Source organism: Mastigoproctus giganteus, chromosome 3, assembly GCF_048544385.1.
Source record: "Mastigoproctus giganteus isolate SK-2022 chromosome 3, ASM4854438v1, whole genome shotgun sequence".
Lineage (NCBI taxonomy): Eukaryota > Metazoa > Arthropoda > Arachnida > Uropygi > Thelyphonidae > Mastigoproctus > Mastigoproctus giganteus.
In genome coordinates this window covers 48,525,339-48,551,384 of record NC_143577.1, presented here as the reverse complement: position 1 = coordinate 48,551,384, position 26,046 = coordinate 48,525,339, and the positions used below count along the sequence as shown (strand labels likewise).

Genomic DNA, 26,046 nt, shown 5'->3' with positions numbered 1-26,046 from the left:
TTAGTGTATTTTAAACTCAACAAAGGATTTAGTAAGTTACACTTATCATTCATGGAGCCTTTGTTATTGGTTATTTCAGCCAAATATCATATCTCATAATTAGTAACTTGTAGAGTAGTGCATTGTAGTAGTAAGTGTAATGTTTTAATTGTAGTAAATAAACTGTAGTAAATTGCAGTAGCCTGAAAGTTCTAATCACATGGGATGGCATATTTCATTTGCTAAAATTGAATTTTTAGCAAAGAATTTAGAAAGGCAGTAGTGCTACTCAGAAACATAACATAATCTGACAATAGTCCCTTACCTCTTAGTTTGTGCAGTAATTTTAATTTTATTTATAGTAGAATCATGTTTCAAACAAGAGCAGCAGCAAAGCAAACAGCTCAAAGTAGCAGGAATGATTTGGCTTGGGAGAAAAATGTCAATGGTTTGCAAATCATAGCTACATTTATTGTGCTATATGTGGCATTTTTATAGAGTTATCCTTACCAAGACACAATACAGCCAAAGGGGATATTTTGTACTGCTTTCATTGTAAAGAGTGTGATGACATTGGGCAACAAATCAGCTTTCTGGTTAGTTTATATGAGAGCTTGAAGAGCAGAATGGATGCCCTTAAAAAAATGAAAAAGAGGGAGCCTTCAAGCACTCAGCCACCAGCATAGTGCTGAAGACCACACTCAGACAACACAGGATCTTGTTGATCCCAAGGAGGTAACTGTTGTCGGAGAAACAAGAAACATACTTTGTAAAAAGGAGAGGCGAAATAGGAACAGGGTCAGTCTGCCTAAGGCAAAAGTAGATAACACTGTAGAGTAATTATGATCTTTTAAGAGCATAAAAAGTGATAGTGTTGTACATGTTGTTACTAACGATATTAAAAATAGAAGATCTGAGAATTTACTCAAAAATACAGGGCAATGTTGAGAAAAAATCACAAGTTATGTCTAAAATTTAACAAGTGTCTACAATTCTGCCCAAAGACAGAGAGAGAGAGTACAAGATGAGAGCCTTGTCAATTCTACTCCATGAGCAAGAGTATCAATAGTGGGCAAGGCTTGTGGATTAGAATTTTTCTCAACATATTCTGTGCTTGTTAACAGGAGAGACTTTTTTACAAGGATGGGATGCTCTTAAATAGAAAGAGTGCAGGAGAGTGGTACCAGTACCAAGCAGTGTTCCGTCAGAGTGACTAGGATAGGTTTCAGGAATGGAGAGGGAGCAAGTATGTTTAAATGCAGCAAAATTCAAGGAGTTATTCTTAGAAAATATTAACCTAAAAATGGCATATATATATATATATATATGGAGGGTTGTTGTTGTTGTTATTTGGTTTTTTAGGAGCATTAGCAACTAAGACCATATTGTTCCGGGGATATGCGGTGGTCATTCCCTGACCTTTCTGCATCCTCTGTATTTGGTGGTCACGGCCTCGAACCCTGGTCTAATCAAGAAGTGTGTGCTACACACTGCTGCTCCTGCCCACCTGGCTACGGAGGCACCTATATGAAGGGGTTGAATTAAAAACACAAGAGGAAGACAGAAATTTGTGGGTTAAAATCTGAGCAGACATGAAGTGCAGAAGTTGGCAAGGTAACCCATGGTGTCCTGATCATGAGTTAGCATTAGTAGAGGCATATGATGCAAGAAAGCTAGCTTATACAGCATCAGCAAAAAAAAAAAAAAAAAAAAAAACTTTCCCATTTCATCCATCCATTTGCTCCAAAATGTTTGTAAAATTCTTCCTTGAATTTATTTAAGCTATCAACTTCCACAACAACAGATGGAAGTTTGTTCCAGCAATCAACTACCTGCTGGCTAAAGGTAAATTTCCACACATCTATTTGACAACTGTCTTTCCTCAATTTCAGTTTATGCCCCCTCAGGTTCATAATCTGGGAGAGAGGAAGACTCCTATTAGTAATGAGCGTGCTCAATCCATTTAAGGCCTTATACACCTCAATCAGATCACCTCGCAAGTAATTAGTCTCCAGACACTGCAATTTGCAGAACTTATGCCTTTCTTCATAAGAGCAAACCTTTGTTGCCTTCACCAGTCTTGTTGCCCTTTTCTGTGCTCGTTCTGGCAACTCTACATCCTTCCTAAAATGAGGCTTCCAGACCTGTACGCAATACTCAAAGGGATAATCAGCTCCTTATTGCTGCTAACAAAATTCCTGTATATCATTGACAAGACCCTATGACCTGCTCTAGCAGCCTGTCTGCACTGCTCAGAAAACTTCATATTTGACTGTACAATTACCCCCAGGTCTCTCTCTCTCATTCTCCACAACCCTGAGTGTAACACTACGCAGTTGGTACATTTCTCTGCAGTTACTGCTACCCATATGCAGTACTTTACATTTGTCAATGTTAAACTTCAGTTGCCACTTCTCAGCCCATCTGCTCAACTTTTCTAGATCCTGTTGCAATAGCATACTGTCATTACTGTTATTAACAACTCTGCCAACCTTTGTATCATCTGTAAACTTCGACATTAAGCTTGATATATCTTCATCTATATCATTCATAAATATACAAAACAACAATGGGCCCAACACCAAACCCTGGGGGACACCACTAATAACATTAGTTCAAAAAGAGCAATGTCCATTGATTAACACTCTCTGTCTTCTTGCCCTTAATGCCATACTGCTCCAATTTGTACAGTAGTCTTCCATGTGCAACAATATCAAAATCTTTCCTGAAATCCAATTATATGACATCAAAATTATTTCTTGCATCCAGTTCCTTTGTGATCCCGTCATAGTATCCAATCAAACAAGTTATCATACAATTGATTTAGTTGGATTGTAGGAAATTTTCCTACAATCCAACTAAAGTGTGACAATGCTCCCAGCCACAAGGTTCAGGTAACCACGGAGACACCTAGACAGTTAAATTATGAATTTTTGTCATGCCTACTCTATTCTTCACATATGATCCCCACAGATTATTACCCGTTTCCTGGGAAAAGCTGAAAAAACATTTAGAAGAACAAAATTTAGGGAAGAGGTAGTAATGATTTATCTATGCAGTTAAGGAGCTGTTACTGTTTGTTTGTTTGTTTGTTTGTTTCGGGATTTATTGGGCGCATCGGCAACTATGACCATAGTGCGCCATACATATGATAATTATGCATGCTATTTCTTTTCACTTACAGAAAATGGAAAAAGAAATCAGAAAATAATTTTTTTCCCTAACTAAAGGAGGTGATATACTTTAATCATCTTCAGAAAGTTATATATGCTTGAGACATTTGTTTCATTGTTTAAAAGTGAGGTAAGTGTAAGATCTTTTGTCATGGCTGAAGTGCAAAGAATCTGGCGTTCTCTTGTATATTTTGTGCATTCGACCAGAATGTGTTTCACTGAGAGCAGTGTATTACAGTGATGACATTGAGGGGGTATTTCTCCTCTTAAAAGATAACCATGAGTGATATTTGTGTGCCCTATTCGCAGTCGAGCCAATATTACCTCTTGATGTCGGATTGAATTAAAGCTGGAAGGCCATCGCTCAAGGTTTGGCTTGATACTTCGAAGTTTATTATTAGGTTGATTTTCCCATGATAACTGCCATTGGCACATGCATTTTTCCTGGATTATTGGTCGATAGTCTTGATGAGGCACTTTCCATTTTTTCTCGGGTGGTAGGTGAGCTGATTTGGCAGCATTGTCCGCTAGTTCGTTTCCAGGAATTCCAATATGTCCTGGGACCCAGCAGAAATGTATGTTTTTTCCAAGTTCTGATAAGCTATGTAAAGAGCTGACTATTCTTTTCACGACTGGGTGGGTGATGTTCATGGTGTTTTTTAGTGCTTGGAGTGCACTTAAAGAATCTGTGAAAATTATACTGTTGTTAATATCAGAGGACTCGATATGGTTCAGTGCAACCTGAATTGCTATTAGTTCTGCGGAAAATATACCGAACTCAGGTGATAACTGATAAGCTAATGTGATGTTTGGAAAAACTGCGGCGATTCCAACGTGGACATCATTCTTTGATCCATCCGTATGTACTATGGAAAAGCTGGGAAACTGGTCTACTACTGCATGGTATAGTTGCGAGAAGTTTTCTCTATGCAAAGTAGATTTATTCCATTCATGCAGATGTAAGTCACATGAGGGTGGAATGATATTCCAAGGAGCAAGAGAGGATGGGAGGCTATGTGCCACATTGTCTAAGGTTAGATTTAGTTCTTCTAAGAGGTGTTCTATTCTCATACCCAAAGGACGATTAGCATTAGGGCGGTTTTGGTATAACCTACTGTGCTGTGATGTGAAAAGTATAGGCCAGTTCGGGTGTTCTGGCATAGATCTAATTTTATAGGCATAACGTAGTATCAGTTGTTGTCGCCTGATTGAGAGAGGTGGTTCGTGTGCTTCAGCATATAAGCTATGTATTGGTGACGTGCGATATGCCCCTAAAGCAACGCGTATTCCACTATGATGGATAGGGTCAAGCCAGCGAAGGGCACTAGGTCTTGCTGAACTATAGACTGGTGCTCCGTAGTCAAGTTTCGATCTTATTAATGCTCTATATAACCGTAATAAAGTAAGGCGATCAGCTCCCCATTTGGTTGCAGAGAGAACCCGGATGATATTTAGTTTTTGTTGACATGATGTTCTTAGTCTTTTGATGTGCTCAACGAAAGTGAGTTTATGGTCTAAAGTGATTCCTAAGAACCGTATGCTGGGATGAACTGTTATTTGTTGGCGATTCAGTTGTAGCTCCGGATTGGGATGGAGTTTGCGTTGGCGGCAAAAATGGATGCAAAACGTTTTTTCTGGACAAAGTTGAAATCCATTAGTCTGAGCCCATGAACTGATCTTATTTATTGCCACTTGCAACTGTCTCTCAATAGTATTCATATTTTTAGCATGACACCAAATACTAAGATCGTCTACAAACAGTGCTTTATCAACAGTGTCTGGAATTTGTCCGGCAATGGAGTTTATTGCAATTATAAAAAGTGAAGCACTGAGTACAGAGCCTTGAGGAACTCCTTCTTCTTGGGAAAATACTTGGGACAGTGAGGTTTTGAATCGAACCTGGAATGTACGCTTGCATAGGAAATTCTGTATGAAAATCGGGAGGTGACCCCGAAGTCCATGACGATGTAATTCACGGAGTATTCCATACTTCCACGTGGAATCATAGGCCTTACTGATGTCAAAGCAGACTAACACATGGTGTTCCGATCTGAGGAATGCATTACGGATGGAATTCTCTAGTCTGACTAGTATATCTAGTGTAGATCTGTTTTGTCGGACACCGTATTGTGCAGAATGTAGCAGATTGAGATTTTCAAAGTACCAGATCAGTCGATGGTTCACCATCTTTTCGAGAATTTTGCAAATGCAACTGGTCAAGGCGATTGGTCTATAATGAGTGGGATTTGTAGGGTCTTTACCTGGTTTAGGGAAGGCAAGGACCGTAGCGTGATGCCATTGATTAGGAAATTTATCTTCCAGGAAGAGTCTGTTGAATAGATGAAGAAGTAACTGTAATGATTCGGTACTTAGTTCCTGAATCATGGAATAGTGAATGTTATCTGGTCCTACAGCACTGCATCTAGATGTTGACAAAGCTCTATGTAATTCGTGAATGGTAAAAGGTAAATTATATTGTTCATCTCCTTTTGAAGAGAAGTTTAACTTATGTTTTTCTAAACTTGTTTTTAATCTTCTGAAGGTCGGTGTATAACTTTCTATTGCTGATGTTTTTGCAAAGGTTTCACCTAGTATATTGGCAATTCCAGCAGGATCATTTACATTCTGCCCTCTCCATTCCATGATGGGTAGGGGTATCGGTTTATATTTGCCACTCATTTTTCTGATTGCTTTCCAAATTTTATGTGTAGGCATTGCTTGATTAATAGTCGAAGTGAAGCGGATCCAAGCAGCCTTTTTATTGCAGCGTCTAACATATCTCGCTCTTGCTCTAGCACGCTTATATTGAATGAGATTGGTTGTAGTTGGACTCCGGCGAAAAGAATTCCAAGCTTTACTTTGCATTTTTTTAGCCACAAGGCATTCATCGCTCCACCAGGTTTTTGGATGAATCGGTAATTTTGATGAGGATTTCGGTACGGTTTGTTCTGCTGCATGTAATATCATTTTGGTGACATAGCCAACTGCTTCGTCAGTTGTGGAATTTTGGATTATTTCGGGATCAAGCTTGGTTAATTTTTTATAGGACTGCCAATCTGCTTTATCAGTAAGCCAGTGCGGAATTTTAGTAGGATGATGAGGGGGCTTATTAAGTAATTCAATTATTATGGGGAAATGATCGCTATGTAGCGGATCGTTGTTTACCGTCCACTTTAGAATAGGATATAAGGTTGCAGAACAGATAGACAAATCTATTGCAGTGCTTGTTCCTGAAGGAAGGTGAACGTATGTAGGTGAACCGTCATTTAGAAGAAGGAGGTTGTTATTGTCAAGACACTGTTCAATTAGTTTTCCTCTTTGGTCGATGCTGTTGTTACCCCAAAGAGTGTGATGACCATTTAAGTCTCCCAGAATGAGGAAAGGTGTTGGGAGTTGAGCTATAAGATTGTTGAGATCATTTTGCTGGAAGGTATAGCTTGGTGGAATGTATAAGGAGCAGATTGTCATATGGATGTCAGCAGCTATACGGACTGCTATTGCCTCGAGGGGAGTGTTCAGTGAGACCTGTTTGGTAGGAATATGTGGGTTTGTTAAAATAGCTACGCCACCATGTGCGATATTCTGATTGGTTCTGTCTTTTCTAATAATGTTATAATGAGACAGTTTTGGTGTATTTTGGGGTTTTAAATAAGTTTCTTGAAGGCAGATACATATTGGTGAGTATTTACAGGAAAGATCGTATAGGTCATCGATATTGGCGCGGAATCCACGACAGTTCCATTGTATTATTCTGTTCATTGTTTATCTCTTATTAGACTTTCTGAGCGTTTTCGGGTTGTTGATGTTTTCTGTTTTTCACTTTTGTTTTTATCTTTTTTTGGGAAGGAAGGCCTTTCGGTGTCCATATCTTCTTCAACAAAGATTTGAAGAACAGGGTCATCTGCTGATTTTTCTTTAGTGTCCATTTGTTGTTGGTGACTAGAAGTTAGGATATGTTTTTCTTTAAATCCTTCGTCCGGAGTGTGTATGTTTTCTTGTGGTATGGTAATTGGTGTATTGACTGCTTGGGTTTGAGTTGCACTGTACAAAGATTTTACGTAATTTGAGAAAGACTGCTTTGGAGATACTGTTATTTCAGTTTGCGATCCGGTTGATTGGAATTTTTTGGTGGCTTGGGCATACGTAGGTCTGTCTGAATGAATTGGTGGTGAGATGATTCTTTTTGCTTCTTGGTAAGAAACATTATGCTCAGTTTTATATTTTTGGATAAGTTTCTCACTTTTCCAGCGCTCGCATATTCTGGCATAAGCGGGATGATCCTTTTTGCAATTTGGACATACTGATTGAGGAGCATTACAGTTTTCGCAATCGTGTTCGATTGAACCACACTTTGCGCAAGTAGGGGTTCCCCGGCAAGCTGTTTGGGAATGTCCATACTTCTGGCATCGGAAACACCGTAGCGGGTTTGGGACGTATGGTCTCACATTACATACCAGATATCCGGCCTTAATGGATGATGGACGATTCGGTGTGTTAAAGGTCAAGATCAGATTGCGGGTAGGGATCAGATTACCATCTTTTCTTGTGGAGATTCTCTTTACATGAATAACTCCTTGTTCTTTCAGTTCTTCTAGCATTTCTTCTTCAGTTACATCTAGTAAGTCCCAGTTTGAGATCACTCCTTTAGAGGTGTTTAGTGATCTGTGGGGTGTTACAGTTACTGGGAGACCTGCAAAGAAATTTGTTTTCAGAAGTCGCTCAGAATGTTTGGTATTAGATGTCTCAATGAGAATATCTCCTGATCTGAGTCTTTTTACGGATTTCGGAGATCCTGCTTTACTTTCCAATTCCTTTTGAATTCTAAAGGGAGAGAGTTTGCCAACTGCATTCTCACCAGTTGAATGGATGATTAGATAGGTTGGAATTGGATATGTCTCTGGCTCAGTTTTTTGGCGCTTTGCCGTTCCTGCTGTGGAACTGTCTTTCTTTTTTGATATCTGGGTTGCGTCTGGCAGCCCAGATAAGTCTGAGTTTGATTTACTCATGGTATGCTCTTTTTGGCCCCGGGAGATTGTCTTTTTCTCCCAGGTTACCAGCCCCGCCACGTGGAGGCAAGAGCGGTGCCGCCTAGTGACCCAAGCGTAGAAAAGGGTTAGTAATAACTAAAAATAAAAAGAGGGATTAAAGAAAGGTGGCTTTCCTTTCTAGGTTATAGTATTTGAATATATCTATTTAATTATAATCTTCAGGAGTTATCGGACTTTCGAAACTCAGGAGAAACGTATTTACAATTAAGCGTACTAGATAATCACTCTGGAAAGGCGCTGTGGTCACTAATATCGCTTGGCACTCGGGGCCGGAGCTGTTACAGGAACAAAACAGTGTTCTATGTAAAGGGCTCTAGAAAAGATGAGTAGTGCATTATGTGTGTACAGCCCTTAGAGATGACTAGGTTGAATAACATTTAAAATTTCCAGATGATTTTATTCTTTCTATTATAAGCCAGACACTTTTGAAATACCCCTTGTACAAACTGGCACCTTGTGGACACCATGCATATTAAATATACAGTCGTAGTAGAGCTTTATAATCACTTTACCAGAAGTAGCTGAACACAGCAGGAGTCAAGGTTTCAATATTCTCTCACATCCTACTGGATTGCACAATATTTATAATACTGTATCAAGTAGATTTTGCAAATCTTTTAAGAACACATTCACCACTCACACTTAATGTTTACTAAATGAGAATGGACATTTTGGATGTCTTCTCTATTTGTTTGCTGTATTATTACTAGACTTTATGTACTAGGCTTTTCATTCCAACTAAGAAATACTGTTCAAGGTTTAGGCCTAAATGGATGTCAGAAGAATTAATGAGGCTCGTGGCAGAACAAAAATGTATGGGATGCATATAAATCAGGTGACACAGAAGCCTATGGCAGATATAAACTAGTCTGTAATCAAGTCACAAAGGAATCAGGCAGGCGAAGGCAGGTTAGGAGAAATCTTTGGCAAAGGATGCAAAGAAAAACAGCAAAGAGTTCTTTACTTATGTAAACTCTAGAAGGAAAGGGATGAATCAGATTGGACTACTTAACATAGATGGGTTGACCATTCGTGATCATGCTCAGTTACCTGATAAACTGAATGAATATTTTGCATCTACATTCACACATGAGGAGTTATTCAATAAGGGGAATGCCAGAAGTTTATCAAACTCTAACAGGTAGCTAAGTGATTTTGTAATAACTGAGAGCAAAGTGGAGAAGAAATTGTTGAAGTTAAACATAAGGAAGGCAACTAGGATGGACAGTTAAATTAAAGGAGGCAGCAAAGGAAGTAAGCAAACCCTTAGCCATAATTATGAGAGTTTCCTTGGACTCAGAGGAGGTCCCCATGGACTGGAGGTGTGCAAATGTATCAGCAATTCACAAAGGAGGTTCAAAAGGTGACACAAGTAACTATAGACATGTTAGTTTAACTTGAGTTCCGAGGAAAATAATGGAATCACTAGTTAAAGAAGCACTGCAAGATCATCTAGACAAGACTGCAGTAATAGTTAACACACCTCACAGGTTTTTTAAAGGGAGGTCTTGTCTGACCAATTTGATCGGATACTATGATGTAGTCACAAAGGAACTGAATGCCAAAAATAATTTTGACATCATATACTTGGATTTCAGGAAAGCTTTTGATACTGTTGCACATGGAAGACTGCTGTACGAATTGGAGAGGTATGACATTAAGGGCAAGTTGCTACTATGGATAAAGGCATGGTTGAGTGGGAGACAACAGAGAGTGGTAATCAATGGACACTCCTCTTCATGGACAAATGTTATAAGTGAAGTTCCCCAGGGTTCGGTGTTGGGCCCATTGTTGTTTTGTATATTTATCAAATATTGATGAAGGTATATATCAGGTTTAATGTCCAAGTTTGCAGATGATGCAAATGTTGGCAGGGTTGTTAGCGACAGTAAAAACAGTATGCTACTCCAACTGGATCTAGATAAGTTGGGCAAATGGGCTGAGAAGTGGCAACTTGACAAATGCAAAGTGCTGCATATGGGTAGCAATAGCCGAAGAGAAACGTACCAACTGTGTGGTACTACACTCAAGGAAGTGGAAAGTGAAAAAGACTTGGGGATAATTGAGCAGTCAAATATGAAGTCTGCTGAACAGTGCAGATCGGCTGCCAGGACAGGTTATGGAGTCTTGTCAATGATATATAGGAATTTTGTTAGCAGGGACAGGGAGGTAATTATCCCATTGTATAAGGCAGTGGTCAGGCCACAGAGTACTGTGTACAGGTCTGGAGGCCTCATTTTAAGAAGGATGTAGAATTGCTAGAACGAGTACAAAGAAGGGCAACAAGATTGGTGATCAAAGGGGTGCTCTTACCAAGAAAGGTTTAAGTTCTGAAAATTGCAGCACCTGGAGAGTAGGCAATTGCGAGGTGATCTGATTGAGGTGCATAAGGCCTTGAATGGGTTGAGCAAGCTGAATTCTGATAGGATTCTTCCTCTTGCTCAGATTAAGAACCTGAGAGGGCACAGTTTCAAATTGATTTTTTATTTTATTTTATTTTTTTTTAGGAGCATTAGCAACTAAGGCCATATTGCTCGGGTGCGGTGGTCATTCCCTGACCTTTCCGCATCCTCCGTATTTGGTGGTGACGGGCTTGAACCCTGGTCTAATCAAGAAGCGTGTGCTACGCACTGCTGCTCCTTCCCACCTGGCTACGGAGGCGCCTGTTTCAAATTGAGTCGAGACAGTTGTAGAATAGATGTGTGAAAATTTGCTTTTAGCCAGCAGGTAGTTGATTGGTGGAACAGACTTCCATCTTTTGTTGTGGAAGTTGATAGCCTAAATAAATTTAAGGCTGAGCTGGACAGGCATTTAGAATGAATGGAGGGGTGAAATGGAAGGGTTTTTTTTTTTTTTTTTTGGCTGATGTTGCATAAGCTTGCTTTCTTGCATTGTATGCCTCTGCTAATGCTATTACCACTGCATCTAATCTGGCCAAGTAGATAAAAATGATTTCAAAAATGCTTTAAATTAGACAGTTCTCATTCTATATATAATAAATGTACACCACCAGATGACTAAATATTTAATAATAGATTTTTGACGAAGATAAAGAAAGCCCACACGAGAGGCACACAAAAGTTCGATAAATTTACCGGTAAAAGTACTTTGCCATAATGGCATTTGTATTGTTGTTCACTCGGTAAACATACAGTGGGTGTTATCGGTCAGGAGTAAAAATTGAATACCATGGGAGATTGAAACCCTCCCGAAGTGGAGGGGGTAACCTGACCTTTTTTCTTTAGAATTACTGGTGGACTTGTGGATAAATTGTTTATTAAGAAAAAAAAGGCAAAGGTAAAGGAAGCCCACACGAGAAGCATGGCAAACTTTGACAACGTTTACTGGTGAAACTACATTACGAACATTTTTTACGGTGCCAGAACTTCCAGTATGACTCTGTGATTCAATTAGTTAATTCAACTAGTGATTCTAAAGAAAAAAGGTCAGGTTACCCCCTCCACTTCGGGAGGGTTTCAAGCTCCCGTGGGATTCAACTTCTACTCCAGACTGATAACACCCACCGTCTGTTCACCAAGCGAGCAACAATGCAAATGCCATTACCGCAAAGTACTTTTACTGGTAAATTTCATCGAACTTTTGCATGCTTCTCATGTGGGCTTTCTTTACCTTAGCCACATTTTTTTTTTTTTTTTTTCAACAATTCCCAATTAACAAACCAAGCAATAGATGTGCTGGTCAAGACATCAAATTCAGATATCAATGGGATATCAGAGACATGGTGTCACACAGATATAAGACGTGCAGAATTGGAATTTGGGGAATACAATGTGTACAAAAAGGACAGACAGAATAGGAAGGGAGAAGGAGTTATGCTGTTAGTTAAGAAACACATAAAATGTAAGGCAATGCATTTAGTTGACATGAGTGGTCAGTGCAACGTTGAATCAGTGTGGCGTGACATGAACATTGGGAATGCAAAAATGAGAGTAGGAGTGTGTTATGGTCCTAATGACTCTGATGAGTACAACAAACAACTGTGCAGAAAAATAAGAGTGGGGGATTTTAACTTTCCAGATATTGACTGGAATTTGTGGGTTGGTCACTCGCACACTAGCAAGACGTTTGTGGATTTATTGGAGGATTTTTTCCTACAACAACATGTTCGAGGGGCAACCAGAGGGAGTAACACCCTCGATCTGATTATCAGCAGTGATTATTCATGCATTAAGAATTTGCAGATAAAGGAACCACTAGTGATCACAATGTATTGATTTGGGATTTACTTAAAGATGTAACTACCGTCAAGGATAAAGGGAAGGTTTTTTGCTTTCGTAACAATGGTCTCAGACAGTATTTAAATTCTGTACAGTGGGACCAATGACGATGTTACCATCAGCAAATTCTAAACAGGAAGCATTCAAGGAATTAATCATATAAGCTACTAGGCTTTTCATACCAACTAAGAAATATTCTTCAAGATACAGGACTAAATGGATGCCAGATATGTTAGATGAACTGTTGAGACTCGTGGCAGAGAAGAAAAATGAATGAAAGGCATATAAATTATCAGGCAACACAGAAACCTATGGCAGATATAAACTATCTCTAATCAAATCAAGAAGGTTAAGCAAGCCTTCGCTCGTAAGGCGGTTAGGCAAGCCTTCACTTGCCTAACTTCCTTAAGAGCAATCTTTGGGAGAGATACAAGGAAAAACAGCAAAGACTTTTTCACTTAGGTTAACACTAGAAGAAAGGGGAGGAATCAGATCGGTCCACTTGAAATCAATGGTTCAACTGTTGATGGCCCAGCTCAGATTGTTGCTGACAAACTGAATGAGTAGTTTGCATCTACATTCACATATGAGAAATTCTTTACGCAAGGGGAGGCCAGAAGTTTATCAAACTTTAACAAAGAGCTAAATGATTTTGCAATAACTGGGGGAAAAGTAGGAAAAAAAAGTAATGCACAGGAAATGCATCTGGGGTTGATGGGATTTATCCAATTATATTAAGGGAGGCAGCAAAGGGAGTAAGCAAACCCTTAGCCATAATTATGAGAGCATCCATGGATCAGAAGGTGACCCTGCAAACTGGAGATGTGCAAATGTATTCCCAATTCATAAAGAGGGATCAAAGGATGATAAGAGTAATTACAAACCTGTTACTTTAACTTCTATTCCAGTGAAAATAATGGAGTCACTAGTAAAATAAGTAATGCAGTGTCATCTAGACAAGGCTGCAATTATACTTCATACACAGCATGCGTTTGTTAAGGGAATATGTTGTCTGACCAATTTGATTGGATACTATGATGTGGTCACAAAGGAACTGGATGCAAAAAATAATTTTGAGACCATATACTTGGATTTCAGAAAAGCTTTTGATACTGTTGTACATGGAAGACTACTGTACAAATTGGAGCAGTATGGTATTAAGGGCAAGTTGCTGCTATGGATAAAGGGATAGTTGAGTGGAAGAAGACAGAGTAGTAATGGACATTGCTCTTCATGGACTAATGGGGGAGTACAATGTGTACAGAAAGGATAGACAGGATAGGAAGGGAGGAGGGGTTATGCTATTAGTTAAGAAACACACAAAATCCAAGGAAGTACAGCCAGTCGACATAGCTGGATGAGTGCAATGTCAAGTCAGTTTGGTGTGACATAAGCACTGGGAAAACAAAATTGAGAATAGGGCTTAATGTCTTAATGCTTAATGCTTAAAGGTTGTCGTGGTTAATGACAGTATGCTACAGCAACAGGATCTACTAAAGTTAGGCAGATGGGCTGAGAAATGGCAATCGAAATTTAAATTTGGCAAATGTAAAATACTGCATATTGTTAACAGCATCCACAGAATAACATACCAACTGTGTGGTACTACACTCAGAGTGTTGGTAAATGAAAAAACCTGAGATAAATGTGTAGTTGGATATGAAGTTCTCTGAGCAATGCAGACAGGCTGTCAGGGCAGTTCATAGGGTTTTTCAATGATATACAGCAATTTTGCTAGTAGTAAAAAGTAAGTGATAAACCCATTGTATAAAGCAATGGTTCAGCCACATCTTGAATACTGCATAAATGTCTGAAGGCTTCATTTTAGGAAGGATGTAGATCTGCTGAAATGCATACAGAGAAGGGCAAATCAGATTGGCAAGGGGAACAGAGGGATGCTCTTACCGTGTAAGGTTTCGGTTCTGCAAATTGCAGCATCTGGAGACTAGGCACCTGTAAGGTGATCTGATTGATGTGTTTAATGTTTTGAACAGATTGAGCAAAGCTCAATGCTCATGAAATTCTTCCTCTTGCTCAAGCTACATAAATGAGGAGCAGAAATTCAAATTGAGGAAAGACAGTTGCAGAATAGATGTGCAGAAGTTTCCCTTTAGCCAGCAGGTGGTTGATTGCTGGAACAAACTACCATTTGTTGTTGTGGAAGTTGATAGTGTAATTAAATTGAAGGAAGAACTACACAAACTATTGGAGGGAATGAATAAATAAATGAAATGGGAAGTGTCATATGTTTTTTTTATTTTTTTTTTTACTGATGATGATAGTATGCTACTGCAACAGGATAAGCTTGCTTTCTTGCATAATTTGCCACTACTAATGCTAATATTTATAATAACAGCACATCATATATCTTTTGCAACTCTTTTAAGAACACAAGGACCACTCACACTTCAAAGTTTGCTAAATAAGAACGGACATTTTGGATGTCTTCTCTTTCTGTATGTTAAATTACTACCACTGCCTCTAATCTGGCCAAGTAGACAAATGATTTCCCAAATGCTTTAAATCTGGCAGTTGTTCTATATACAGGGTCATTATAAAGTCCTTGTGCAGTTTTAAATTTTCATAACTTCCATTCTATAAAAGATAAACTCAATCTTTTTACAGATTAGAAATGTAATTTAGTGAAGTTTAGTATGTACTAAGAGTGATTCATTTATTTTATTGTAGTTTAGCAAAAATTTTATTATTATTATTTTTGCAGAATTAGGCTTGACCAAATGGCTTCAATAGAACAGTAAGTAAGTAAATTGTGTGTGTGTGGTTGGAAGAGTTAAGTCAGTAATCTCAGTACAAAAAAGATTTAGAACCCACTTTAACAAAGATGCACCACACAGGAATTCCATAACTAACTGAATGAAAAGTTCAAGAAACAGGTTCCTTCAATAATAAATCACGATCTGGAAGGCCAAGAACGGGTTATTAATAGTGAGAGTTACTTGGAAATGCTGCAGAATTACTTTATTCCTGAACTAACACATTTAGGACTTATAAGTGATACAGTGTTTCAGCAAGATGGTGCACTTGTCACTTTGCTCTCAGTGGTAGGCAGTTTCTGAATGAAAGTTTTCCTAACAGATGGATTGGAAGAGGTGGACCAATCTTTTGGCCACCACATTCACCTGATTTGAGCCCACTGGATTTTTTTTCTATGGGGACATGTTAAGACTATTGTTTATTCAACAAAACCTCTCTCTTTACACAATCTTCAGACTAGGACAGCTAATGTGAGTCAGGGTATTACTGAAAATCAACTGCAAAACATATTTGTAGAACTTCGGAATCATATCTCAGTTTGTATACATAATGACGGCAGACATGTTGAGAATTAACAATCCCAAGAATAAATGTATGTAAAACTGTAATAAATTCTTTCCCTTACCCTTTTTACAGATTGATTTTATCACGTAGAGAACAGAGGTTATGAAAATTTAAAACTGCACAAGGACTTTATAATGACCCTGTATATAATGAATACACCAAATGACTAAATAATTAATAACAGACTTTTCTAAACATAAATCTGGCACTAAACATTAAATTCCCAATTAACAAACCAACCAGTAGATGTATAGTGGCCAATACTGGTAAATTCCCAATTAACTTAGGCACTCTGTAGCAAATATAAAAAGCTGGGATTCCAGGCAGATATTGTGAAATGGAGTTTGGCATTCTTTATTAATAATTTTAATAAGTTTTTCATTGCTCATAAAATTTTACCATGGTGAAGTGGACTAGTGCACTAGTGCTGAAACTAAACAAAATGACCCAGAAAACTCCAAAGCTGACAGAATGTGACCAGGGAGCTCTGTAAAAAATCATCCATTCATAATGAATGTTAACATTACACACCAGTCCTCAGACAACTGGGACACATGGAGACAACTGTACAGTACACAGGATGCAGCTTAATATGGGTTACCACAGTTGTGTAGCCACCTACAAGCTACTAATCACCCTCAACTAATGCCAGACCACATCTAGCTTTGTGTAAGGCCCACCATTCTGGGACCATAGACCAATAGAAAAGTTTACTTTGGAGCCATGGTACATGATCTTCTGGTCTGACGGTCATGCCTAGGTGTGGTGGATGCCCAGAGAAAGCTGCATGCCAGACGAAGTTTGGAAGAAGCAGCGTGATGGTCTGGGGCTGTTTTTCAAGGTTTGGCTTGGAACCATTGGTTGTTTTAGAAAAAGGCATGAATGCTGGGGACTATCTAGATGTCCTGGACAATAATGTGTTACCTAAGTTGCAGCAGCAGCATGTCAGGGAAAGCCTACACCTGTATCAACAGGAATATGCTCCAGGTCATACAGCTCACATTGTGATGAACTGGTTTGAGAACATGAGCATTGAAAAGTCAAATTCACCAGACCTCAATCCTAGAGAGAGAGAATCTCTGAGATGAATTGGATCATCATGTGTGTGTGTGTGTGTGTGTGTGAGTGAGTGAGTGAGTGAGTGAGAGAGAGAGAGAGAGAGAGAGAGAGAGGAGCGACTAACCAGAAAACTAAACTGAACTGGTTGCTGCTTTGACAGCAGAATGGCTGAAAATATTAGAGGGACTCATAAAAAACTGTGAACAGTGTTCCAAAGAAACTGGAGGTCTTAAAGGCCAAAAGTTTCAGCACACATTATTAGCTTTCAAGTAAAGAAAGGTTACATGTAGATATTTTTTATTATTTTTTTTTAATGAAAACCCCAAACACGAGAGGTATTAGAACCTACCCAACCCAAGCTGTTATTGTTATTTGTTTTTTTTTAGGAGCATTAGAAACTAAGGCCATATTGCTCCAGGATATGCGGTGGTCATTCCCTGACCTTTCCGCATCCTCCGTATTTGGTGTTGACAGGCTCGAACCCCGGTCTAATCAAGAAACGTGTGCTCCAACCCAAGCACGGTACTTAGTACCGTGCTTGGGTTGGAGGTTGAGAAGACAAAAGAAGATATTTGTTGACATTAGACTTGAACTTCTGTAGACTGTAATTTTCAGGAAATACGTACAAAGAAAGGCTGTTCCAGAAAACGGCAATTCAATGAATAAACAAGAAAGATGAAAAGTTCAATCTCATTCTGTGAGTTTGAAGTTGGACAGTAAATGGATGTTGGCTGGTGGCAGCACATGTTTGGACTGTTTTGAAAGAGAGAGTGGGAATTATAGACGCCAATTCAGAAGAACAGTGCCCATGTAAGTATCTGTAGAAAAGGCGTTCGGCAGAAACAGAACGTCTATGAGACAGTGAGTAGAGAGGAGTGATTAATTAACCTAACTGCCCTCTTCTGAATGGAATCTAGAAGCCTCAGAGAGGTTTTGGGGGCACCGTCCCAGATGTGGGAACAATATTCCATGCTAGGGCAGATTTGCGATTTGTACAGAGTGAACAGCTTTAGAAGAAAAGTAATGCCAAGAGCAAAAGAGAAAAACAAGTTTTTTAGATGCAGAGGAAGAAATATTTGTAATGTGCTTGTGCCAAGAGAGATTAGAAGTCAGGGTAATCCCCAAAAGAGATATATCATTTTGCCTAGAAATTGGAGTGTCACCAAAGATAAGCATAGGAGCAGAAGAATCCTTTTTGCGAGATATAAGATAAGACTGAGTTTTATAATATTAAAATCAACTAAATTGTCTTTGCCCCACTGGAGAATTACCTGGAGATCGACATTTAAGGAACTGGTAGCAGATATTCAAGAAGTTTAAGCTGATTGAGCAGGGCAAGGTTTCTCAAAATGGAAAGTGGAATGCAATGTGCAATCATCAGCAAAACTATGGATAGGATTTCCAGTCAATGGAAGAAGGTCATTAATATACAAGAGAAAAATAGTGGGGGAAAGAACTGAACCTTCGAGAACACTGTATTTGTGGAAAATCTCGAAGACAGAGAGCCATCTACCATCACCCTCAGTGAGCGACCAGAGAGAAAATTGGAAAACCAATTACAAAAAACAGTTGGCAAACCATAAGATGGAAGCTTGTTTAGGAGACCTTTATGGAAAACACGATCGAAAGCCTTTGAGATGTCAAGAGCAACTGCTTGTGTTTCACTGAACTTTTCACTGAATTTGTCCATAAATGGGTAACATAGGACAGAATATCACCAGTGGATCGACACTTGCGGAATCCATACTGGCGATCGTTGATCAGACAGAAGGTTTCTAGGTAGTTTAAGAGTTGGCAGTTAAGAGTAGAAGTAATTGCAATGGGACAATAACTGCATGAGAGGGATTTGTCACCCTTTTTAGGAACTGGCTGGATATGAGCAAATTTCCAAGCAGAAGGAAAAACACCTTTGGAATAAGAAAGTGAAAAAAGGTGGCAAAGAACAGGAGCACAGGTTTTGAGAACAAGTGGAGAAATAACATCAGGACCTGGAGCTTTCTTAGCATCAAGATTCGTCAAAATCCTTTTGACATCCTTCAGACAGAAGACCACAGGAGGCATTGAATGGAGCGTGTTGGGAATGGTGGGAGGTGTTTTACCAAGATCATTAATACATGAGTTTGAAGAAAAATGGGATGTTAGCAGGTTAACTTTATCCTTGGCTGAAGTGACAACAGAACCATCTGGTTTTGACAGAGATGGGAGCAGAGAGTTGCAGCCAATAGCTTTGGCAAGAGACCAGAATGCTCAGCTGCCATTACGGCAAGAAGAAAGGTTTGTAGCCTGTTCAAAATTTAGTTTGGACTGATTAATAACTGCTTTTCAATTGTTGCACACTTTGGCAGAAAATGAAACTGAAGATTTGGAAACAAGCCAATTACAATATGCAACATTCTTCTCTTGAACAGCCTTAGCACATTTATTGGAAAACCAAGGTTTAGATAAAGGACGAGATTTTAAAGTGGACTGTGGAATAAAGGATTCCATTCCTACAAGAATAATTTCACTGACACAATCTGAGAAAACGTTGACATCAGAAGTTTTGAAACAGTAATCCGACCAAGGAAAAGAAGAAAAGAAATCTCACAGGTCTTCCCATTTTGCATTCTTGTAATGCCAAACAACACAAGGTTGGGAATAGCCATGAGATAAAGGCTCCATTGGAGAAGTGACAATGACCAATTTGTGATCTGAAGTGCCTAAAGGACCAATCACTTCAACCGTGTACTTAGAAGGGTTGTTTGTAAGAAAAAGATCAAGCGTGTTGGCTGCATGTAGAGGATTGTCTTGTATTCTTGTAGGTAAATGTGCAGGGTCATTAGTAATTGCAAAAGCCTCAGCATCTCGACCTGCTGGGTTGGTGTGACTAGAAAATGGAAGCCAGCTGGAATTGTGAACATTAAAATCACCAAGGAAAATTACCTCACTCTTAGGAAAGTTGGACTGGAGAAAGTCAAGTTGCTAAGAGAGGAAGTCAAAGAGCTCCACGTGATTAGTGGAGTTGGGAGAATGGTTGAGACAACAGATGAATTTGACAGAATGAGGTAGAGAGATTTTAAGCCAGAGAAGATCGAAGAGAGGAGATTCCAAATTACAAAGTCTCTGACAAGGAATATCGGAACGGACATATGCACAAGTACCCCCTTTGAGGCGAAAGGAATCATACAGTGAATAAATTTGGCAACTGAGATGAGCAGTAGTTGAATCAACCAATAACTGAGATTCTGTCAGAAAACGTACATGGGGTTTGGCAGACTGCAAGTGGAAATGGACATCATTGAGATTAGAATTGAGACCACGTATATTTGTGAAATGAATTAGGAAGTGCTTGGGAGGTTTAGATCTTTTCGCAGATAAGCTTGCTCTATTTGTTTGACAATTAATGGTGTATTCAATAGTAAGAAAAAGTGGATGAGACATGCTGTATGAAGTAATGAAATTTTTGGATATGGCATACACATGGTAAGAATATACCCAGATTCTTGACATAATGTGGCCTCGACAATGCCCCCCGCATACACACTACTCGGACTCCCTCCAGTCACTATCTGGCAGAGTAGAGGTAGCAAGATTATACACTAGCTGATCCAGAAGCCTCCTAAAGAGTTATCAATAGGTTCAGTCTGGTGTACTAACTAGTGGCCAACCTGCGAATACCATTTTATAGCTGTACCCTCGAAATGTAAGGAAGATTGGATCTCACCATGATGTTCATTATAACCTCAAAAAACATCAGTCATACTGCATGATGGAAGAGTTGGGGAAGGGTTGACCGGAACTTAGCTCTGGAGACTAAACATGGGTTCCACCACTTCAAGCCTCCAATAAGCAAAGTGGTGGTGGTATTTCACCGGTTGATGAGTCATCTACCACCTAGAATTGCCTGATAACACAGAGGGTGGCATTCCTCCATGTGGTGTGGGCATCACACCTCGACCCCTTACGTTGGTTCACAGCCCACAGTGTGCATGTGCATGGAGGTTATACCCAGGGTTACTAACAGTCCTATCATCGTGAAGGTGCAAGTGGAGGATTTGGCTGTCACAGACAGTCCGGACTTTGCCGAAATTGGGTCCACTTGACTTGAATGTCACCCGAATATCAGTTCCATCAGCATTTTAGACTCCCAGTTAGCAAGTACAACTTGTCTGGCATATCTGAGAGAATGTCTGTGACAACGTCAAGGACCATATCATTTGCAGGTGTCTAGATATTAATGGTAGGGCAGCATACCCTTATCTTACAAGTATAATGGAATATTCTGGTGACTCTCAGTGCAACCATATTTCATAAGATTGCCTCTGCTTATTTATTTTTCTCTCCCTTTCTTTATTATCCAAGCAATGAGCATATTGCTATTGGTGAGGCCAATAACAACTTTTTAGAAATCAGGACATTTTTCAGTCATAACTCATAATTTTAAGAGAAAGAATTGGAGAGAATGCTTCTTTCAATTTAGATTATTGTTATTGTTATTTTGGTTTTTAGGAGCATTAGCAACTAAGGCCATATTGCTCCGGGGATGTGCGGTGGTCATTCCCTGACCTCTCTGCATCCTCCGTATTTGGTGGTCACAGGCTCGAACCCCGGTCTAATCAAGAAGCGTGTGCTACACACTGCTGCTCCTGCCCACATGGCTACGGAGGAACCTTCAATTTAGAAAGAAGAGAAGAAAACTCTGAGGAAATTTTTTCTTTTCCATCCATTGAACTGCCTTTTTTTTTTTTTTAATTATTATATCTTCTAATGTTTTGTTTTTGAAGCTTTGTCATTATTTCATTTACAATATAGTTGTGATTATATCTAACTTAAAATATATAAATCACTTAAATAATTCATCAATAAAACTTTGCTCTCTTGTCTCATTAATGCATGTTTAATAGTATTAGTTAAATGACTATATACCTGTGCATGCAATTGTTTCTATAATCAAACACTACTCCATTGAACCTATTAGTTATTTGGGGAGGTGGGGGAGAGAGAGAATTAGAACATAAATGAAGCTTTAAAAGTGAAAACAATTCTCATTAAAACAGGCAAGTTTCTATGAAAGAAAGAAAGAAAGAAAGAATTTCAATTTGCCTTTTCTTTTTCTTAGTTAGATAAAGAAGAAAGTCTTCTTTTTTCTCAATTCTGAGAAAAAAGGGAACACGAACTTAAAGGGAAACAGATGGTTTCTCCAGCTAGCTGTTAAGGATGGCAATTTTTAGTTACAGATAATAAAAGCTATTATTAATAACCTTGTCCATTCTTTAAGTAAGGCCTGCAGAATTTAGAAGTAGGATAGAATTTTTTTATATTTTTGAAAGTGTGGACTGTGACTACCAAACTGAATTCTGAATGAGATTCTCAACAAATATTTAACAGTGGACCACCATTTAAATAAATAAAAAGGAAGGATTAATGCAACAAGAGAAACCAGTTTGCTTACACAGATAATCTGAAATGAAAAAGCTTAAGTATAAACCAAAACAATAGTATTAATAAGCCCAAATAAATAAGCATATTTCACATGAAATATGCTTATTTGGGGTTATTAATACTATTTTGGGGTTACTAATTAATGTGTTGGTTTATACTTAAGTATTAATGTGTAAACTAGCATTAACTATGGGTTATTGTGGCCACTCATAGTTTAAATTTTGTTAAAAATGAGAACTAGCTATGAAGAATTGCTAACTTTGTGTTATTTGAAAAATAGTTTTTTAATGATTTGTTTTGAAATCTGTCTTATGAAATTTGTTAAATATAGCAGTTTAGCGTCCCATTTTTTTGAAATGCTACGTGTCCTATTTAAATGCATTCATTCATCCAAACAATGACAGAACAACAACAACGTGTTTAACAAGGGAAACCCCAAACTAAGTGCATATTTTTGTTGCAAAATAAATACTCTCTTCTGAATTACTTCAGTTGGGGGGGGTTGAATCTGTCAAACTAAAATTCTGCAATTCAGTAAGTTATCTATACCTGTAATTCAGTTATCAGAAATACATGTTTTCTTTTACTTAGGAACTCTATTTTAATTGTTTGTAGTTAACAGGTATCAATACTCGTTGCTTTTTCATACTTGACCACTGATCAATGGTACCAGAAGACATTAGGTTTATTAGAGCTCAAACTGTTCCCTAAGTTAGCTATGTCCAGCACATTGGCCAATTAATCATCTGCTGGGCACAACGGCAGTAAATTTCCATCATTCCCAGAAGACTGTAGTTTGTGTACATATCTGGAAATGATTTACAGATGATGTCGCTGTAGTCTGTAGTGAACACATAGAAAGCATTCTTAACTTTGTAAACAGTCTTTCTTTGTATTTAGCTTACAGTAGTGCTAGAACAAAATGATGCTCCAGCTCTACTGGAAGCTAAATAATAGAGATGAAACAAAATGATGCTCTTCCTTTCTAATGTGTATTGGTTAAGAGAGCAGGCCATCATATTTTCACTATAGAATATAGGAAACCAATTCGTGAATTGTAGGTTACAATTCACAAAAGGTGAGTACAATCAAGCCCTGATAAACATATTCGGTATGTTCATAACATACCAAAGTATCAGTATATTATATCAGCAACAAGGTATAGTCTTCGATTTGCCTTTTTTGCTGAAAATGAGAAACCACAGTTTGGACATAAAGCCAAGCAAAAAGGGCCAGAATGGACCAGAGAGCACTAGAATACTATTCAAATTTGTCACACACATTGGTAATATCATGTACATACTTGATTATTAAAACAAGATACTTTATTAACCATGTTCCATTTTGTAAAATTTTCCATTTCAACACATGCATGCAACCCACTGATAGGGCCAACTAAATTAGCCAAATTGTGAAAAAACTGATAAAGGTTCTCCCTCTGTCTAGGGATAATCTGAAACCTCCAAACCTTTTCCACACAATGTGGAAGCATAATAATCATAACCACCAAGTTAACTACAAGGGCTGCCCAAGTTACTATCTCTTTGCAAGCAGCAGTGTGCAAATCAATTTACAGTATAGACACAACTTCACACTTGGATTATAACTAAAAAAAAATATCTATACTTTCGAGTTGTACAAGAGGGTGATAACTGGTACAAAGGCACAATAGCCACAACCATTAACTGCTATCATATATTCTTTGCAGTAGTAGTGTTTTACAAGTGCATATGCCTCTATCTCTTTCATTTTAAAAAATATTTTCTTTAATATTTATTATTTTTCAGAATGAATGCAGTTGGCCCACACAATGCATGCTACAGGCAACAGATTCTCTATCTTTTAAGCATTATATATGCCAGATGAATACTGATGTTCAAATAAAATTTTACAAACATTAATAGTAGTAAATTATAAAGGAATCACATACCATCATCTTCAGAATTAGACATAGAAACCTGAGCACATTTTCCATACATATCAATTACTGCATATACCTGAGGTGGAATGCCAGAAGCTGCTAATCCTTGGTCTACACCATTAATAAAAATATGCAATTCACTTGTTGATGTCCTTAAAACCCCAACACAATCACCTTCATCGAGTTGGTCCAGATCTTCTCCATATTCTTCCATAATCGATCGACCATCCTGTAGAACTGATGTCCCAGACATAATCCATGAACCTTTACGTAAACCACTTGCACTAGATGGAAATTTTAATGTTGAAGGATCAACAGATGTTATCCCAATTTCAATAGACCCACTCCATGTGGGCACCTAGACAAAAAATAAATAAATAAATAATTACTTACGGTTATAAAGTTTAAATAAATTATTAGTCCTTACATGTTGTTATATTTTGTCTAATCACAGTGGAACTGATTACTCATACTACAGTGTTACTTTTTATGAGTTGCCTCAGTACTGCATCAGGAATAAAAAATGTCTATTACGTGACTATAAGGAACAGTACAGGGTCATAAACCTTATTAATGCCTTATTACAAAGGCTGGTACTGATATCACCATATCAGTGAAGGCTGGGAAAGGATCATAAGTGTGATTTCACAGCAAAACAATGGGGAATAATACTTCAATTGAAAGTGCAATACGAAGAAATTCATGACAAAAACACTGTGCCACATGGCAGATTAACACCTTTATGATCAGACTTCCTTTCTCTGCAAAAAGTCCAGAATGCAGAAAATGTTTCATAGGTTTTACTACTATATAAATGTATGTCTTTCATAACCAACTGACTAGTGCTGCCATTTCTTTAGGTTTGACCTGGAGTATCCAGGTTTAAATATATCATGTATGGGCTCTAGGTTTTATGTCATTTCAAGATCTTTTCTCTGCCATTCTAGGTTGTAGAATGGCAGAGAAAAAATTCCAACAAAACCCATGGCCCTGAATTGATGTGTTTAAGACTTTGTTAATGCCTTAAACAAGAAATTTGAAATCTTATACAAGTAAGTAATTATCACAAGTCCTTGTAATTTTCTTCTAATTAATAATGTTTATTTAACAGATTAATTTTTAATTATAATGTAATCTGAAACTGTACATTATGCAAAACAAATTTCAGCATTGGCTTCACTACACACACCTCAATCATTTGCAGATGATAGTTTGTGCACCAGTACCTGATGATAATTTTTGTTGTGTGCCAGTCAACTTTTGTTGACTGGCACACAACTTGCCAATCAAATAATTCGCAGGCACTAATGAGTTAAATTTCAAGTACCTGGTGATTACTTGACTATACTCAAAAAGTTATTTTAAATTTTTAATCGAGAAAGTGAAGAAAAATTCTTATCTTGAGAAGTACTGAATTATCGTTTGAGGCAGATAATTCTAGAGCACAAAATAGAATTTTTTTTTTAATAGAACTGCCAATTCGTTAAATACAGTGTTAATAAAAATCCATTAATATCCTATTTACAAATTTAAAACTCTATTGTGTGAAAAAATAGAAATGCACACTTCCTTATAAACTTGAAAGATAACTACAAATTATCTTAATAAATAAAGTAAATTGAATAAAATCCAGCACCTTTGGGGATTGAGAGGTACTGGATCTTAAAATTTTCTGGATTTTTGAGAGGTATACTTAATGGTTGAGCAGTTTAATTAGATGAGCACATTTCATAAATATGAAACATAAACTGTACTTATTTACATCTGTAAAATTTATGACTACCTTGTCCATTCCTCTGATTTTGAGGCCTGCAGGATTTAAACTACATGGATAATGCAATGATCTCAGATTTTTACTGCAAAACAAA

General features: G+C 38.0%; 1 protein-coding gene across 1 annotated transcript in view; it reads right to left on the bottom strand.

Moving 5' to 3' along the window:
• The window catches only part of Neurl4 (neuralized E3 ubiquitin protein ligase 4), a 636,447-nt gene that overhangs the window by 608,113 nt on the left and 2,288 nt on the right, over window positions 1–26,046 (bottom strand). Inside the window, exon 2 of the mRNA XM_090369970.1 lies at window positions 24,188–24,536. Within this exon, the coding sequence (XP_090226096.1) occupies window positions 24,188–24,536 (349 nt within the window). The remainder of the gene's footprint in view (window positions 1–24,187; window positions 24,537–26,046) is intronic.